Below are 19,095 nucleotides of genomic sequence, written 5' to 3'. Positions count from 1 at the left end.
GCCATGATAGTAATGTGATTATGATGATTCTAGTTTTGGTTTTTATAACAAAAGGCTAGCTTTATAGTTTCATGTATTTGTACAACAGATCTCTTGTCACTTTAATATCATTAGATTCATAGAATTTGTCATTTTCTTGTCAGAATTCTGTAATTTGGTCATGAACATACTTGATTTCTTGGTGGAGCCATGTTGGTAACATGATTACAATGCTTATCCATGCCTTAGCTAGAACTATCCCTACCGGAAAACTAGTTTTTTTTTTTTTTTTAATAAAATAAAGTAGAAGTTTATTCAATAATTGAAACAAGTACATATAAGGGTAGAATTTGTGTCCACTGGGTGTGGAGACAGATAACAGGAAGCAACAAACCAATAATACAGATAAAGATAATGATAGGCAGCACTAAAGACAAAGAAACAGAGATAGACAACAAGACTCTGGAGTGGTACTCCTACCTAGATGTTAAGTCATGTGACTACATGCCAGTAGCCGAGTCTGGCACCCGTAAGCCGGGGTTGCGCATGTCATGTATATATGGAAGCACTTCAAATTGGATGCAACAGAAAAATTCGGCTTTTGTCTGTTATTTGCAAGAGCTACAAACACCCAAAAGAGAAACATTTGACTAATTTATATAATGATTGATGCAAGAGAGATGTTTTAAGCTTGAAAATACACTCGATTCTCACAAGTCATAATGTGACACATAATTGCTTTAACTAACAAATCCCAATAGGCTCTATTATGGGAATTTAGGCCCCGGAGCCAGTTTTCCCAAACACCCTCCATGAACTGCAGGGTTTAGGGTTGCCTATGGATCTAGAGTGAAATGAATGGGGCAAAGGGACAATGAATGAAGAGATGGTTCTTAGTGTTAATGGTTGTGTGTCATGGGTTGCATCTCCTGAAAGAAAGGTTGTCAAGTGTCAGTATTTTTTTTTTTTTTTGTTGTCCCAAACAAACCAGTTGAAAAAATTTATCTTTCGGGGGTAGCCGTTGAGGCGTGGGTGTTACCGAGCATCGAGTTCTCCTGTCAATAAGGGAGCTATGGAATAAACACAGGATGAATTTTTGATTTTATCATGTCTTAGTGTGTTGGGGGATATGATTTTACTGCAGATTTCAGGTAGAATGAGATTGACCTCTGTTATTTTCTGCAGTGTATGCTTTCTGTTTCAAGTTTCTAGTGAAAAATATATGAAAGGTAAATGATGGAGAACAAATGAAACTCTATCAATACAATTTTTTTTTTTAAAATTATTTGTTCATCTTATTATTCAAATTATAAAATGCTCATATTTCCAAGAAATTCTTTTTCTTTATTGAAACTGCAATCCAAAGTCACTTTACCAACCTTGTTTCTTTGATAGTTTGGTCTTTACATAACTGAACTGCTGTGAAGAACTCCATTGTTTTCCTGTGTTTGGTTGGTTTCATGCAAATAAATTAGATAACTCAACTTACCATATTTACCCCCAATTGCAGTAGTGCACAACCAGAGAGTGTGTGTGTGTGTTTTAAAATTTACTTTATTAAAAAAGTATTTTATTGGGAAATTTAAAGGTCTTTGAATGATTGGACTGATGTATGAAACAAATCATTAAAAAAGGAAAAAAGACAATTAGGAAGAATATTAATATTAGAAGCACAAAAAAAACACACACACATTTATTCTAAAACCAGGCACTAAGTCTACTACAATTTGGCAAAAAACCCTAGAACTTGATCTTATGACATTATATATATATGCAATAGGTGTGGATGTAATTGTTACTTGTTACAAGGGTATATATGTAATTACAAGGCTTTATCAAGGGGTTTGTTACTTCAAAGAAACAGAAGGCCTCAAATCTTCTAATGAAATGATTCCATAACTGGCTTTCTTTTCCTCTCTTTTTTTTAACAAATATATTTTATTCCAATTCTCATTTATGGTGGCATAAAGAACCATTTCTTTTACCCTTTCTTTTTGCTCCATTGGGCTTGGATTCATTCACTGACATAGATAGTGATGTTCTTGACATTGTTATAATTATCTAGGTAGGCTGTAAAGTAGAATAAAATAAATATTTGGGATGTATTTGTTTGAAGGAATGTGTGACATTAAGGTTTTTATTAGGTCTCTTTAGCATTAGGATACTTGTAAAGAATATATGTATATTCTGGATAAATGTAGATAGAGTATGAAGTTTCAATCTTGTTTTGGGTTGGTGTTTTTCCCCCTAATATATGTGATCTCCCGTCGTTTGAGTTGGGAGGGGTTGATCCTTTTGGGAGAGTGAATGAAATATCAGCTCTTTTACTATAGAATTGGTGTTTTCGTCATGTTTGAGTTGGGAGAAATTTAAAACCTCAACCTTCAACTTAGAAAGGGAAATGAAATACTAACTCTTTTGTTATAAGGGCGGTTTACTCTCTGTAAATTTTTTTTATTTTTTATTTTTAATAACTGTATGAGATAATACAAAAAGGAGCGGTTTACTCTTTAAATATATATATAACTGTATGAGACAATACTCTCCGGAAAGTATTATCTCATATATGATTTATATATATATATATATTAGTAAGTAATATAATATATGAAAAATGTATAATTTAGGTCATAATTGATCTACTTTTGAGTTGAGGGGAATTCAAAATCTCAGTTAGGAGGAAAATGAAATATCAACTCTTATGTTGTAAATGTAGTTTATCTTCTTTTTTTTTATATAAAAAATATTATTTAAAATAATAAATATATTAAGAGGAGAATCATTATATTATACTAGGATTTTTTTTATATAATTAGTGAAAGCATGAAAAATGTGTAATTTTAGTCATAATTGATCCGTTACAATTTACATTGTTGTTGAATAATTTTACATGGATTCAACAATTTTGTGTATGAGATGATGATTTTTTAATATTTAAAAAAAAATTGTCTTTTTATCATTGTTTTGGTTCTCGTTGTTTCAATTAATTAAAAATTATTTTAACGATTAATTAGATTATGAAATAAATCCTTTAGTACATCATTCTTATAACAGAAGAATTGGTATATATTTTTTTTTTCTTTCCAAGTCAAAAATCAGATGATTTATTGATATTTTTTTTAAAAAAAAAAATCTTACACCTTAAAATGATTTCATGTCAACTTAAGAATTATGTAAAAGTGTGAAGAAAGAAACCAATTTAACATGATTTTTGATAGATAGTCCACTTTCTCCACTTTAAAAAATGATGGTATCTTGATTCTGATTCACATAAATAGTAGTATAAAAGGAATCCTTCAATCTTTTTATTTTGGGTTGCATCACTGACTTAAATTCTTTGTCCTTGTTATTTTTATTTTTAATATATATATATATATATTTAAGTTTTTGGCATATAGAATAATATCTATGACAATATAGGGAATATAAAGATATATAGTGAGAAAGTTGAGGGAAGTGAATATTTTTGGGAACTTAAGGTGTGAATGGAAATTGTATTAACTTACTTTTAAATATTTTTAAATCCTCTCATTCCATAATATTGGCATGAAGTTATGTAAAATAGTGCAGAAATAAAAATTTTCAAGCGTTTCATTTGAGTTAATTTTTTTCTCCAAAAGAAAAATATGGATATTAAAAATACTTCTTTAGAATTAATTATGGGATTTTTTAATTCGTTGACTTTTTTTTTAATGAAAATTACACAAAACCGTTTCTATATAATCCTAGAATAACCGATGATCTTTTGGGCTATTGATATTGAATCTTTTTACATAGGCCGTATTTGTTTCAACAAAGACCTCAAATCTAAATTCAAAACTTACACAAAGTGAGGGCACATGTGCTTGTTGAGCGTATTTTACACTTGTGTGTATTTCTAACATGCATATGTCACATGAAAAACCCACACAAAATAAAAGTATAGATACTTATTGAGCTTGCTCCACACTTGTGCACATCTCTAACACGAGAATATCGCATTTTATAATAATAATAATAATAATAATAATAATAATATTTTCAAATTTACCTAGAATGATTTTGGCAGAATTTATCTAAAGACATTGGCTTTAATAGGAGCAAGAAATGAAAATTTGACTATATCTTTTACTATCACTAGGCAAATTCTTTTGCTGCACATTGATTATATAATTTGATATACAAATAAAATATTTTAATTAATAAAAATTTAAGACACTCTCATCTCACAAATGCACCCACCTATTAATTTACTCAGTTGTAATAAAATATAAGTGTTGTTATAGTTGGGAATTTAAAGAAGAAAAAAACCCTAATAAATTTATTTAGTTAGGCTTAATCAATTAAAAATCCAAAATTACATAATTACACTAACATTCCCATTAAGCCATGCATAATAAATTCATTTAATTATGTTTTTTTGAAGTTATTTATCACGTCATGCATTATTAGTTTATAAATACATCAATGATTTAATTTGAGAACAATTTTTTCAAAAAATAAAAATAAAAATGTGATTTAGCCCAATATTCTTCATAATTTCATGAAAAGCGGATTCTAAACAATGTGGAAGGTAGATTGATTGACTGACTTAATCCAATAACATTCCAAGCACAAGGGTTGGTGGTTGTCTAACGGTATTACAAAGCATTTCACTTTTTACTGTATTACTATGTATAAATACAATAATAATGTTCTTATTAAAAGAGAGGGGAACCAAGTGGTAGATGGGTTATCTGACTATTCTAGTTACATTATTGTGTATCCCACTTTTTATTGCGCTACTATACATATACATGTAATATTATCCCCGTTAAAAGAGAGAGAGAGAGACGGGTGATAGGGGAGTTGTTGACGATTCTCTATTTGGTGCGTATATGCACTACGTAGCATTATCCCTGTTGAGAGAGAGAGAGAGAGTAGAGAACCGGGTGGCAGTGATTGTTTGAGTTTTTTTTAACAAATTATCGTTCCGATCACAATTTGATGGTTCATATCACATTATTGTACCTTCTACTTTTCATCTGTGCTATTATTTATAAGCACGATGACACTATCCATGTTATATACATACAAATATGACAAACGCTGTCAAGGGACATACATATGAATCAACAATTGAACTTTCAACCCGTGAGTCTACCTACATCCAACGACACAAGGTGCAAATTACAAACGTGCACTTACAACCGGAGTTCTGTTATCACCTATACGTTCAATGAATCTTAAATTTAGGATTTTTTTAAATATCTTATATCAACACAGTTAGGAGTGAGGCTAATGCTACTGGGTTTTGATCCCCATGCTGGAGTTTATTACTGTGACGCATACTTTAAATAAATAAATAAATAAATAGTAATAGTTTGAGTGGTTTCACAAGTGGATTTTAAATTTAAATTTTTATGTAAAAAATTACTCGTCAACCGAAATCTATTTTATTATATAAGACTCTATGTACTATTGAAAAACTGATGGATTAAAAACTATGGCAATAAAGAACACATGTCAATCTGACATAAATTATTAGCTAACAAAACATACAACAACAAAAGATATATTAACATGTGTAGCAACAAAATAAATTAATTATGCAAAAAGTTGATTAAAAGTTAAACCTAAAACTAATGGGTGGAATTTAAATCATGATAATGACAGCTTACATGGACGAAAAATAAATTTAATCAAAAGAAAAGTGAGTAATAAGACAGGAAGCATAGATCCTTGTGTTCACCTAATTGGCTAAAGCATAATAACAAAAGATAGGCACAAACATAAAGCATCAAGAAAAGGATAGGAATAGCATGATATGAAAGAAAGCAAAGCAAAGAAAAGTTTAATCAAGAAGAAGTAAAGAAGCTCATCCCTTGTCTTAATAAATCACTCAACCACTTAAATTCCATTCTCCATCTCATCAACACATACAATAATAAAATCCCTATTGATCCACCTCCATACAATGCCAAAGAAACTCATCTCTAATCTTGATCACACTGTCAAAGAGAGAAGAAAAGTATTTGACCACTATATATCCACTTTAAGAAATAAGAAGAAATCTAAGAAGAGCTCAAGAAGAGAAAGCAGTAGAGTGTAAGACAATAGTCCATTGATCCATACAGAGAAATTCTAGAGTAGAAGAAGATATATATATATATATATATAAAGCAAGAGAAGAAGAAGAAGAAGAGATCAATAAAATGGGTCTTTGTTGCTCCAAACTCACAGAGATTCCCATCACCTCTGGCTCTGTAAAACTCCCAACACAAGCACAAGCACAACCAAAAACACCATCACAAACACCAGCAAAAACACCAACACAACAAGCACAACCACCATCATCACTACACAAAACTCCAACACAACCACCACCATCAACACTACCAAAACAAGACACAAAAACACCAACAAAAGCAACAACACTACCGATAACTTCGGCAAAATCAAGCATTCCATCACTTTCAAGATCGACATCGAAACTTGGCCGTGTTTTGGAGAAACCAATGGTGGATGTCAACTCCTTCTTCATCCTCGAGAAAGAGCTCGGCCGTGGCCAGTTCGGTGTCACCTACCTCTGCACCGAGCGCTCTACCAAACATAAGTATGCATGCAAGTCTGTCTCTAAGCAGAAACTTGTGAGCAAAAGTGATGTTCAGGACATGAGAAGAGAGATCATGATCCTTCAGCATCTCACAGGTTTGTGCAATTAACTAATAATCTCACGTCTGTTAATTCAGTAAATTTTCCTAGCATATACACAAGAAGCAATCGTAAACATTTCTATTTACGTTTCAACCATGTATTAAAAAAAAATCAAACCTTTCATCTGCTTTTATTCAATTAAATGTTTAATTAATTGATCTTGCTTTATTTAATTTAGTAAATATTAATATTATAGTACGAGTCTTGATATATTTTCTTTATTAGATAAGAATTTTTTATCACCATTTATCAGTTAATTTAGTAAACATTAATATTAATATAGATGCTGTTGTTGTTTTATCAGATTAAATAATAGTCTCGCGTATGTTAATTTTATAATTATTAATATTATAGTATGGATGTTATTATTGTATTTTATTAGATTAAATAATAGGGTCATATTCGTTAATTTAGTTAATATTGAATTTTAACATGAATGCTGATATATTTTTTGGTAGATTAAATGTTGGGTTCATTAGGATCAGAGCCACTAAATTTAGTTAATATTTATATTATAATGTGGAAGGTGGTTTTCTATTTTATTAGAATAAATATTTGGCCGGTCTTAGTACTACTTCACTAGTAATCTCACGTTAATTAATCAAAATGAAAAAAAATATTACCAAAAACATATAAAAGAATATATATATATACACAAAAAAATAACAAACCCTAAAACATTTAGACATTAATGTTTTCACCAATTTAGTTATAAAATATAGTAGAATTAAGTATGCATATATATGAGGATTTGGGAGAATATTATTTCAGGGGTCAAATAGAAAAATTATGGACAGAGATATATATAAAGGAAAAAAATCATAAAAACATTTATATTAGCATTTCAATCAATAAAAACAATATATAGAGAGGGTGCATTATCTACGCACGTTCGTAGATTTTAAATCTACGAATGTTTGTGATCAACCATTGGAAATCAATCCAGCAATTGTCCACTGCTTAATGAATAGTAACACAAAGCTTATAAATAGCAACACAGTGAAAAATTGAAATGCACAGTACTTTCATCTAAACCTGTCAGATCGTGATTGTAACAGTAACCCAACCAATCATAACTGTAAACACCAACCAGAAACCTATCTGAGTCTATCTCTTTCTATCACTCCACTGTTTCCAAGTGCGGACGTTCGTAGAATGTTCGTAGTTGATGTATCCACACACACAAAATATATATGAGGCGACATCATCTAGAGACGTTTTTACATTTCAAATCTAGGGATACCTATAATTGCCATTAGATTTGCATCTAACAAACATTGCCCATTGTGCATAGTATCAAACAATATCTTTTAACAGTAATTTTGCGCATTACCTCTACAAATAGCAACCATTAAATCATGATTCGATCATCAAATATCTCTAGATTTTAAAAAGCTAAGGACGCTCATAGAAAATATATATTCTCTACAGAGGCCGCGATCATCTTGAGACATTTTTAGATTTTAAATCTACAGACATGCTATAGTTGACATTATATTTGCATCTAACAAGCATTGGCCTTTTTGATTGCGCATAGTATCAAATAATATATAACAATATCTAACACCTTTCAACTTTGCCGAATCACAGTAATTATTAATTTTTGACATTATCCCTATAAATAGCAACAGTTAGATTATGATTTAATAACTATCATCAAACATCCCTAAATTTTAAAAAGCTAAGGTCACTCGCACGGCAACTAGAAATGAGATAACTAGAAATGTTACACCCTTTCTTAATGGTCCACAAGGCAATTAGATATAGCAATGAGTGTAAATATGACAATTTTAAAGGGTATTATTTCAGGATAAAATAAGCAATTATAGAAAGAGATAATCAGACTCAAATAAAAATAAAAATTTGTATATTAATATTTCCATTAATAAAGTGCATTGGCCTCTTGACGTATTAGCACCTAGGTCTCCTACGCACATGGATAAAATCACGAGTTCGACTCCTTCCTGCCTTAGGGGGAGAGACTGTGGTATAAATAAAAAAATCTGCACACATTTGTCAATATATATATATATATATATATAAAAGATCAACCTAACAAATTTATAAGTAGAAATATAACACCCTCCCTTAACAAGAAGGGGTCAATAAGACAACCAAATACAATCAAGTCAAGAACGTAAATATGACCATTTCAAAGGGTATTATTTCAGAGATCAAATAAACAGAAATACACTTACAAAAAATAAAATAAATCATTAATACTTATATGTAAATATTTCACCCAAAAAAGTGTGTGTATAATAAATAGTATATATATATATATGAAGATCAACACAACAAGTTTATTACTGTAAATGTGAACACCCGCCCTTAATCATAACTTGTTTACCGTCAGTCAAATGTAGTAAAGTTAAAGACGGAAACTCAGGGAGTATAAATTTGAGGTTACATAGACAACTATGGATAGCTATAAACGAAAAAAATAATAATAATAATTTATGTACTAATATTTCAATAAATAAAGTGTGTGTAAACAATAAATATCAACACAAGAAGTTTATAACTGGAAATATTTAACACTCCCTTAACTGTAAGTACTATCAACAGGCCAGCCAAATATAGTAGAGTTCAAGGGTGCCTACGAAGATGAAAATAGTGTGCATTTGGTGATGGAGTTGTGTGAAGGAGGAGAACTGTTTGATAGGATAATAGCCAAAGGAACTTACTCAGAGAAAGAAGCAGCTGCTCTTTGCAGAGACATTGTCAATGTTGTACATGTTTGCCATTTCATGGGAGTCATTCACCGAGACTTAAAGCCTGAGAACTTCTTGCTCGTTAAACGTGACACTTCTGAGATCAAGGCCACTGATTTTGGCCTTTCTGTCTTCATTGAAGAAGGTATTTTTCTCTTTTTTCTATTTTTTTTTCACTTCTGAAAATGTTTGTTATATAGACTTTGTGTTTGTGTGACCAATCCTATAAGATCGATAAACCAAACCAAGCCGGGAAACATCATCGGTTTGATTGGCTTGGGACATCGAAGTTAAACACCAACCTTGATTAATTTAAAAAATAAAGGATTATATGTTGGATTTGCCTAGACTTCAGATTTTTCCAATTTAATACTATCCTAGCTCAAACAAAAGTAAATCAAACTGAATTAAACCATTTCCGGTTTTACTCTGTTCAAACCGAACCGTGGATACCTGCAAGTTTCCCCTCTCATATACATACCTAGCGGATTCGAGATTTTTTTAACATATATATTGAGGTTATAAGTGACATTTCACATATTTTGAATCCAATAGTTTTCAGGTCAGTTGAATGGCATGCAAGAACATATAAAAAAACCAGCTTTGCCAAGATATAAATATATATATATATATATATGAAAAAACAACTCAAAAGATTTCTATACAAATATGTCACAATAAGAAATAGAACTATATCAATGAAACAGGAGGCATATATCTTTAAGCATAGATCTGAACTGTTTATATGGTTGTGAATTATTTGCATGAAATGGCAGGCAAAGTCTATAAAGAACTTGTAGGGAGTGCTTACTATGTGGCTCCAGAAGTATTGAAAAGGAATTATGGGAAGGAGATTGATGTATGGAGTGCTGGTGTCATTCTTTACATCCTTCTTTGTGGAATGCCTCCTTTCTGGGCAGGTATTATCACAGCTTCAAATCTTCTTCTCATCCTGCTCGTAAGTAAAAACATCATGTTTTCAGAAATTTGTAAGAATTACTATCTGCGAAGAATCAACAATGATGATAAGAATTTAGGAATTTTTTTCAGAAAGGTAGATTCAATGCTGTTTTACAATGTCATGGCAATTTTTTAAAAGCATATGCATACCCATAATATTTCCTGAAACATTCACAATGATGATAAGAATTTTAAACATTATTTTATAAGGTTGTGTCGATTTTAAAAGAGCATAAATACCATCATGTGTCTAGTTTGTAATCATTTCTATCTGCATGGAATTGACAACAATAATAAGGGTTTTGAAATTAATTCAGACAGTAGATTTGATGGCGTTTTACAAGCTCATATCGATTTTAAAAACTATACACAACTTCATGTTTTCATGAAGATTTCTAAGCATTTACATCAGTGAAACATGATCAATCATGCGAAGTAGAAGAAAATTGTTTCAGAAACTGAGTAACAAGGTTTCAGGGTTGATTTTAAAAGAGTTTACAGTTCCATATCTTCTCATTTATATCATGCATATAGAATATCAAGTGTTCAGAGAATTTTCTAAGCATTTAAATCTTCAATAGCATGGACATCAAAATAATAAGAATTTAAGCAATTGTTTCAAAAATGAGGAAAAGGAATAATCAATGCTATTATTCAGAAACATAAACATTTTTTTCCTGCAAAGCATGGACAATGATGATAAGTGAAGAAATCTGTTTCAGAAACCGAGAAAGGTATATTCGATGCTATATTACAAGGCCACGTCGACTTAAAAAGTGCACCGTGGCCTTTGATTTCTGATGGTGCGAAGGACCTAATCAAGAAGATGCTGACTCAGGATCCTAAAAAGAGAATTACTGCTGCTCAGGCCCTTGGTGAGTGCAAGACATTTTTTCACATGCCATCATTAAGAAGAGCGTCACAGTAGTCAAAAACTTGAAACTTTAAACATATGAACAGAGCATCCATGGTTGAGAGTAGGAGGTGAAGCACCTGACAAACCCATTAGCAGTGCAGTTCAAGACAGATTGAAACAATTCAGAGCAATGAATAAGATGAAGAAGCTTGCGCTAAAGGTGACTAGTATTCATATTTCTGTAACATCAAATCCTTACATTCTTGCACTACATCTTACTGAATTAGCAAATTGTTTGGATATTTAAGGTTATTGCAGAGAATTTATCAGAGGAAGATATCAAGGGTTTACAGCAGATGTTTAAGAACATGGATACAGATCAAAGCGGCACAATTACATATGAAGAGTTGAAGGTGGGGCTGTCTAGATTGGGATCTAGGATGACCGAAAACGAAATCAGGCAACTAATGGATGCGGTAAGAGCAGTGGAATTTGGACCTTAAGCATTTTATTTGACAAGTGAGTTGATGGTTTTTGGTGCTGTTTCAGGCTGATGTTGACAAAAATGGAAGTATCGACTACATCGAGTTTATTACAGCCACAATGCATCGGCATCGGTTGGATAACGATGAGAACTTGTACAAGGCCTTTCAGTATTTTGATAAGGATGGAAGTGGGTAAGGATTTACATGCTGCCATCAGAGAACTAAGTAAAATTCATTGTCAGTAAATGAGATCGTGCTACAAATATATATATATATATATGCTAACCAAGTGCGTGATCAGGTATATAACAAGAGACGAAATTAAACAAGCAATGCAAGAATATGGAATGGGTGATGATGCAACTATTGATGAAATTATTGATGATGTCGATACAGATAAGGTGAGTTGATACACTGAACTCATCTCATTGACACATTCTGTATTCTATTATATGTAACCTGAGTTTTCTTTTCTGGAAAAATTCTGCAGGATGGAAGGATTGATTTTGAGGAATTTGTGGCAATGATGAGGAAAGGACATACATGATTCTTGACGAGGCTGAAGACATGCACTTGAATAATTCATTTAATATGTTTGGTGTACATGATTTCCCCCTAAAAATACTTTAAGAGCAAACTGAACTAAAAGCAACCTATCTTAAACACAAACACCAGATGTTCATAATACAAAGATAAGCTATGCCAATATAATTTTTTTTTTGTGATGAGTTTCTGGTTCAGTGTATGAATCTCCCTTAAACTGAGTGATCAATTTCAGTCCAAGAATAATAACTTATTAAGACACGCATGAGGCTGACAAAGTTCTTTTAACCGAAAAAAGAACCATACCTGTGAAGTCACTTCGATCATTATATTAAATTTTAAACCTTATATGTCCATAAATTTCTCAACATCTTCATAACAACATTCCATGCATGCATACCTACATATATATAGATATACATACATCAATATATATAAATTTGAGTTATGATAATATATCAGAGCCTACCTTTACTGAAGAAAAAAGTCAGACAAGGGAAGTTCGGCTCGCAATTCCCCGAGTCTTCTATTGATGCTGCGTAGTGTTTCAATATGAGGTTCATCTTCCTCTACCGCAATTATTTTTGCAAGACTCCCATCACCAAAGTAATCCACCACCCTGTTGGCAGCTTCGAGTCCGGTGACATAAGCTTTCTCCTGAAATAAGTGATATACAAATGAAATCACTTCAGAAAAAATTTATAAAAGATGAAACTGAGGAATTCTTTACTTGTGACCAAGAACCATGACGAGTAACAATCCAGTCACCAGCCATGAACAAGTTCGGAAAACTACTTGAGCCACGCATCATATATTTGTAGGAACCTGAATATCCACATGTATGGATTATGAATTATATAGAAATATTTAAAATATTATTTCAAGATTATACATTATAGAACATGAATGTTAATTCTACCAATGCTGGCATCTTACAGAAAGAAAAGCAGGTGAACATGATCATCATGCTTATCCAGACAACAAATGTTTTATCTATATTCATACATACAAGTTGAGAAGGTGCATCTTTGGTCTTAAGTCTAAGTATAGAGAAATGAAGTTCTTAGACCATATGAATGGGTAACTCATGCGTGTTGTTAAAGCAAGACTATACAGTAAGCTTAGAGGAAAGTTTTGGATCTAGACAACAAGATTAGCCAAAACAGATCTTTCAATATGTTACAACAATTCCATGAAATTCCTGAGCAAAATAAGAAGCCATAAATCAAACTGTAGTTTTAGCATTATTTGATACTGCTTTTTTTTCCTGAACTTTAATGAATGTATGCATTATAAGTGAAACACTGCATGATATGAACATTCAGTGGTAGTTAATCTTTGTCAACCGAAATGAATGGTTTATACTGTTCAGAACAAAAACTTGTTTAAAAAGCGGTAGTAAGAATGTGACCTGGAAAATAGTGAGTTGCTGAATTGGGAAATCTATCAACAATGTGCTGCAGCACAGTAGCCCCATTCAATTCTTTTATGCATATGGAAAGACATGAAACTACTTTCTGAACAATCTGATCATCTTTTAGTGGTAAAAGCTGCCTTGCATAAGCCTGCCACAAAGTAGATTAACATAATAAAGATGATTATGCAAAAGATGATTGATAACCAGAGGATGGTTGACTTACAAAATCAGCCTGTAAGACAGTAGCCGGTTCATCTTCATACTCATCATATATTGAGTTCAGGTCAAAGAATGTCCATCCACTCAAGCCATCAACACCAAAGCAAACATTGCCGGGCTTCAGAATTTGTACCTGAATCCATTCAAGTAGATATTTTTATTGTTGGAAAATATAAAGAAAAATTGAAATTAGAAAAAAACCAATATAGTTTGTTTACCTTTCTATCCAACCATAATCTTAAACTGATAACATCAATGGAACTCAAGTTCAGAACCTGCAGAAACTCTTCCCTTGATTGAAGCACTGGACTGAGTCGGATATGACAACCAAAGAAGTGATCAACTAAGAATCCAAGTGGCTTTATAAAACTAGATAAATAAATTCTATTGCTCTTTTATCGGGAAGAGAAACCAGGAAGGATAATTAGTATTCCCTAGAAAATTAATGTATTTGGGATACCTGCTTGAAACAGTGGACTGTATTGCAGAAACACCTTCAGCAAGAATGACAGCATCAGCTTGAAAAGCCTCTTGTCCACACACAACTTCTGCAATGGTCCCATTATTTCCATCCAAAATAAAATCTGTCACCTTGCTGTTTCCATGAAATTTGCAGCCATATATTTTCATAGACTCCAGCCATGGGGTAAATATTTTATTTTGCACACTCCCACGACACCATAAGACATCAAAGTTTTGCTGTAGGTTGACAAAGAAGGAAACTTTCATGAAAAACTCCAAACCAGGCATGCTGAAATGAACAAGTGAACATAAAAAAGATACTACCTGAAGGCCCAGTGCTTACTAATAGCATGCTTGAGAAAGATCAAATTGCAAACATGTCATGTACCAGTAAATATAGCCATAAATTTCACCTGGTGAGCAAGGAAGAAATAATAGAGCATTCCAAGGGTTGCAGCTGCACTGCATTGTTCTCCAGGAGCAAACAAACCAATCTGAAGAAATGGCTCAAAAGCCTCTCTGTAAAGCCTTTCTGAGCAGCCAAATTGTTTAAAAAGCTCCCTTGCGGTCACTGGCAGAAAAACAGGCTTAATTAAACTCTAGAATGTCAGAGTTCTGAATGCTTCGTCAGCTACAATGTCTATGGTCACAGCATAAGCAGCCTATGTGTTTCCCTCACTTGCATCATATTTTCTCCAAGCAATGTCAGTGTTGTCAAAGTCGATAACTGCAAATAAAAACATATACACATTCTTAAAATAATATATATAATTAAAATATCAACCCACTTTCTAAGGAGCAAATAAAGATTCAGTTTATCCGACGAACATAGAACGTTGGTACTGAATAATATACCAGCTGCCATAAGAGGAATTGATGTCAATCTATCCACCAAAGGGAGACGTAAGAACTGCATGAGAAAGAACAAAAAATAGTACAAATTTGTAAACAATAAAAATAAAAGGAATTCTGAACTTTAACAATACTAGAGATAGAAAAAACTAGTATCATGATAGTAAAGCTGGATGTACTTGAGGATATAACAAAGCTCCAAAAGGAGCTGGCAGCTTAGGTAGATCTTGAAATATAGGAAATTCAACCTGCAGGCCAACAACATCATCATCAGTGTACATTTAAAAAACCTATTTAAGTGAATTTAATAGTGACCAATGGCAAAGAGAATAAATTAAAGATGAGAATAGAAGTGACCACAGCTTCAAATTGTTGAAAGGTGACATCCAAAATAGGTACCTCTAAGCCATCAGGTGAGAAGTGAGCAGATCTAGTCCAGTTGGTAAAAGGCTTGATGCCAAGTTCATCTACCAAGGAAAAAATATTTCGGTAGGCATACCGGAAACCTAGATAGATGCACAACCAATTGTCTTCAATCAGTCATCGGTGAAGAGAAACAGTGAATGTCAGATATGCTCATAAAAGAAAACTTCATCATGAATTTTTCCAAAGTAACAGAGAACTTATAAATTATTTAAAGTAGACACATAGATCAATTAAACTACAGCAGCCTCGATTTATACAGATATTTCCACGTCATGATGAATGCAACTTGCATATGAACATTGGGTTCTCATTTTCCTTGTGCTAAGCTTCACGAGATCAAATATGGCTTTGACGCTCTTCAATTTAGCTTTATCTTGTTAGGAAATTGTTAGGAAATTTTGCCCTAGGCCTTGTAATTTGTAAACCAGGAGTTAAACAATATCAATTTTTCTTAGCATTATATAATGACTTATCAGAAGTCACATTTAACAACCATAATCAAGCTTCATCATTTAGGCTTTAAAGCTTGATCTTGGATACCTAGGCCACCTCTCCATTGTTCATTTATTAGCATAATTGAGAACTATGGAAAAGAAACATTTTAGTTTTTCAGCTTTTGGCAAGAACTTGAATAGACCTCCTAATTGAAAGAGAAGTCTGAGGACTATGCAATAGCTAACCCAAAGGATTGGTTCAATGCAAATCATCAAATTCATAGAAGGACAATGCAATGGCTCATTTGACAAAGAAGAAGGGGTCCATCCAATTCACATAAGATGTGGGTGAATATTTCAACGGCAACCAGCAAATGAGGATCATAATTTATGAGAACCATCACTGTAATAGGTGAGTGGTAGTGTGATTAACTCGTATGTGGACTGTCAAGGGTCTGTCTCCCTTTCAAAACATGGTTGAGGATTTGGAGTGTGTGAAGTGGCTTATCCATATTATCAAAAAAAAAAAAAATACAAACAAGACTACAAGTACAGTGCTACAAGTCAACAACTACAACACAAAAGTATTTTAATTATTTGCTTTCCTTCTTGAACCAGTAACGGAGTTCTTCAAGACTTCTTCAAGAACCAAAACATTGTTAGTTTTATGAACATACACAAATTTTATTCTCTCGAACAATGGATGAAAACACGATTCAAAATATGTTTCCACACACACACACACACACACACACACTCATATTTTCAAGACGTCTAAAACATCAAGATAAAATCATATAATACCTGCCTAATAAAAACCCAACCCATTAAAAGATAAAATCATGCCCTAAACCAGTGACAATCAAATTAACACTCAGATTCTCTCAATTTTTCAATCAACTCATCAATTATGGCCAAAATTAAAAAAATAATAATAATAATAACAAATCAAAAATCAAAATCATGTCAACAATAAGAAGAGGTACCTCTCATGCCAATCTCCTCAGCAGGACCATTCCCAGATCCAAGAACAGTGACATCAAAGCCCTAAAAACAACAAGCAAGTTGAAAAACACAATATTTCAATCGAATTATTATCGAAACACAAATACAAGACCACATTGCTTCGATTGAGCACCTGTTTAGTGAGGTGATGAGCTGAGGCGAGGCCTGCCCAGCCGGAGCCGACGACCACCACCTTCTTCTTCTCCGACGGGTGATCAGCGTGGGGAGACAAGGCTACGGCACTACAATGGCCGGAATGGCGCCTGGAGAAGGACCTTGGAGGCGACGGCGGAGGAGGAGGAGGAGTGGCGGCGGAGGAGATGGCCAACATGCTTTCGCTTAGCTTGTGAAGAAGAAGAAGAAGCGCGGGGGAGTCGATAAGAGAGATGAGCTCTTAACGGGTCGGGTTTAAAAAAACAACAAAACCCGTACCCGAATTGAATGCTGCCTTACATTATTGATTTTTTTTTTTTTTTTGGGTTTTTTATTTTTTGGTTTTTAGGGGATAAATTACTTGTGCTTGAGAGTATTTTTTAAATAATTTATTGTCAAAATAAATAAATAAATAAATAAAATAATTTGGAGGATTTTTTAGGTTCTAAAACACACTCTAAAATTAATTAGATAAATATCTGGTAAATTATATTTTAAATGTGTTTCTATGATTGTGATTGGTTATATATTGGACACCACATCTTCTGATTTTTTTTATTTATTAAATGCATAATTTTTTTAAAAAATTCAAAAGTATTAAACATAAAAATCTTCAAATTTTGAAAGTAGTCCATCAATCCAAATTATCTGTCATGTTTAAGGGCCTGTTTGGATAGACTAAAATTATGGCATAATCCGTATATTATGTCATAATTTAACATTTTTTTAGAATTATTCCATATTGGTTGTTTGGATATTTATTTTAGAGTATAAAATTATGGCATAATATAGGCATTATAACATAAAAAATATTCTGCTAAGAGTGGATAATTTTCTCATTATAAAAGTCTCTTTTTTTTTATCAACCACCGGTCCATCGGCTGCCCTCTGGCGACCGACCACCTAGTCATCGGTGGTCCGGCCGGCCTCCGGTGACCGACTAATAGTCCACCGACGGTTTGGTCACCGACTGGCTGGTCTCTATAATTTTTTTATTTTTGTTAACAAATACTCATTCTATAACAATAAAATATGTCACAATTTATGTAAACATAATAAAATTATACCATTTTTTATTTTATAGCCATACAGACCCTAAGTTTTGTACAAAAATTAAGAGTACTATTAAAACTCTTAAAATTTAAGATAGAAGTAAATAGTGCAATTTTATTCTTGTATTAGGATTATTTAATCCTATTGATATACACTCTCTCCTTAAAACAAACATTAAATATGATGTATAAAATTAAAAAATATATATATATCATAATCAATGCTTATAAAAACTTTGTACAAAATTTCTATTGAAACAAAAATAAAATCTCTAAAATGGTAGATTATTTTGACCATAGGAATTATAATTTATCTTTTGAATTTTGAGTGAGTCAATCATGTACCTCTTCTCTATGTGAGTAAAATTGGAGTACATTTGAAACTGTGTAAAAAAATAAATAAATATGTTAACTCTAAAATTGTTGAATAATCTTATTTATGTTCAAATGAATATCATGATAAAAGAAAATTTCAATTCTCTGGAAGTATGCAATTTATTGATTTGGAGAAACTTGATGGAGAAACTTGATGGACCTTTTATTTTGAAAGATCCACCAAAAATAAATTGGGAGATAAATATGAAAAAAAAATATTACATGCAAATAAAAATAATGATGATGATCTTTCATGGATAAATGGATGATATTTACTTGTTTTTCATATTATAAATCTAATTGTTCAACATAAGCTTTGGGGTTTTTTTTTTCTTATTATAAACAAGTTGGTGTTCTGACATCTACTCAATTCTATTAGGGGGCGTTCATTTCAAAGAAAGTGGTGAGTTGAGTTTTCATGGTGAAATAAGCAACCTTTTTCTCTGATTCTTAATACATGACATCAATAAATAAAATGAATAAATTGT

The 19,095-nt window shown here is 32.2% G+C and overlaps 2 protein-coding genes across 8 annotated transcripts; one reads left to right on the top strand and one right to left on the bottom strand.

The window, feature by feature from the left end:
- The first annotated feature begins 5,831 nt into the window (after nt 1-5,831).
- Nucleotides 5,832-12,394, top strand: LOC120279972 (calcium-dependent protein kinase 33-like). Of its 2 annotated transcripts, none has more exons than XM_039286669.1 (9): nt 5,832-6,648; nt 9,223-9,513; nt 10,145-10,357; nt 11,063-11,203; nt 11,289-11,404; nt 11,493-11,660; nt 11,734-11,861; nt 11,971-12,070; nt 12,160-12,394. In XM_039286669.1, the coding sequence occupies exons 1-9, from the start codon at nt 6,153-6,155 to the stop codon at nt 12,214-12,216; spliced, it is 1,710 nt and encodes a 569-aa protein (XP_039142603.1). In that variant the 5' UTR covers nt 5,832-6,152; the 3' UTR covers nt 12,217-12,394. The 2 variants fall into 2 exon arrangements, with proteins under 2 accessions (XP_039142603.1, XP_039142595.1); XM_039286661.1 differs by having other exon boundaries at nt 5,834-6,648; nt 10,145-10,288; nt 11,051-11,203; nt 12,160-12,302.
- LOC120279986 (15-cis-phytoene desaturase, chloroplastic/chromoplastic-like) lies at nt 10,188-17,389 on the bottom strand. Of its 6 annotated transcripts, XR_005542229.1 has the most exons (16): nt 17,161-17,389; nt 17,009-17,069; nt 15,562-15,668; nt 15,342-15,410; nt 15,139-15,220; nt 14,990-15,037; nt 14,724-14,881; nt 14,309-14,547; nt 14,067-14,157; nt 13,853-13,981; nt 13,624-13,777; nt 12,943-13,037; nt 12,682-12,869; nt 12,519-12,612; nt 11,187-11,321; nt 10,188-10,320 (listed from the first exon to the last, which is right to left on the bottom strand). XR_005542229.1 is itself a non-coding variant. In XM_039286704.1 (14 exons), the coding sequence occupies exons 1-13, from the start codon at nt 17,356-17,358 to the stop codon at nt 12,684-12,686; spliced, it is 1,461 nt and encodes a 486-aa protein (XP_039142638.1). In that variant the 5' UTR covers nt 17,359-17,389; the 3' UTR covers nt 10,189-10,320; nt 12,682-12,683. The 6 variants fall into 6 exon arrangements, 3 of the variants coding, with proteins under 3 accessions (XP_039142638.1, XP_039142612.1, XP_039142630.1); XR_005542233.1 differs by lacking the exon at nt 12,519-12,612; XR_005542232.1 differs by lacking the exon at nt 11,187-11,321 and having other exon boundaries at nt 10,235-10,320.
- Nucleotides 17,390-19,095: the final 1,706 nt, after the last annotated feature.

This window comes from Dioscorea cayenensis, chromosome 2 (genome assembly GCF_009730915.1).
Source record: "Dioscorea cayenensis subsp. rotundata cultivar TDr96_F1 chromosome 2, TDr96_F1_v2_PseudoChromosome.rev07_lg8_w22 25.fasta, whole genome shotgun sequence".
NCBI lineage: Eukaryota > Viridiplantae > Streptophyta > Magnoliopsida > Dioscoreales > Dioscoreaceae > Dioscorea > Dioscorea cayenensis.
The sequence above is the reverse complement of the archived record's forward strand: the minus strand, read 5'-3'. Positions and strand labels throughout refer to the sequence as shown.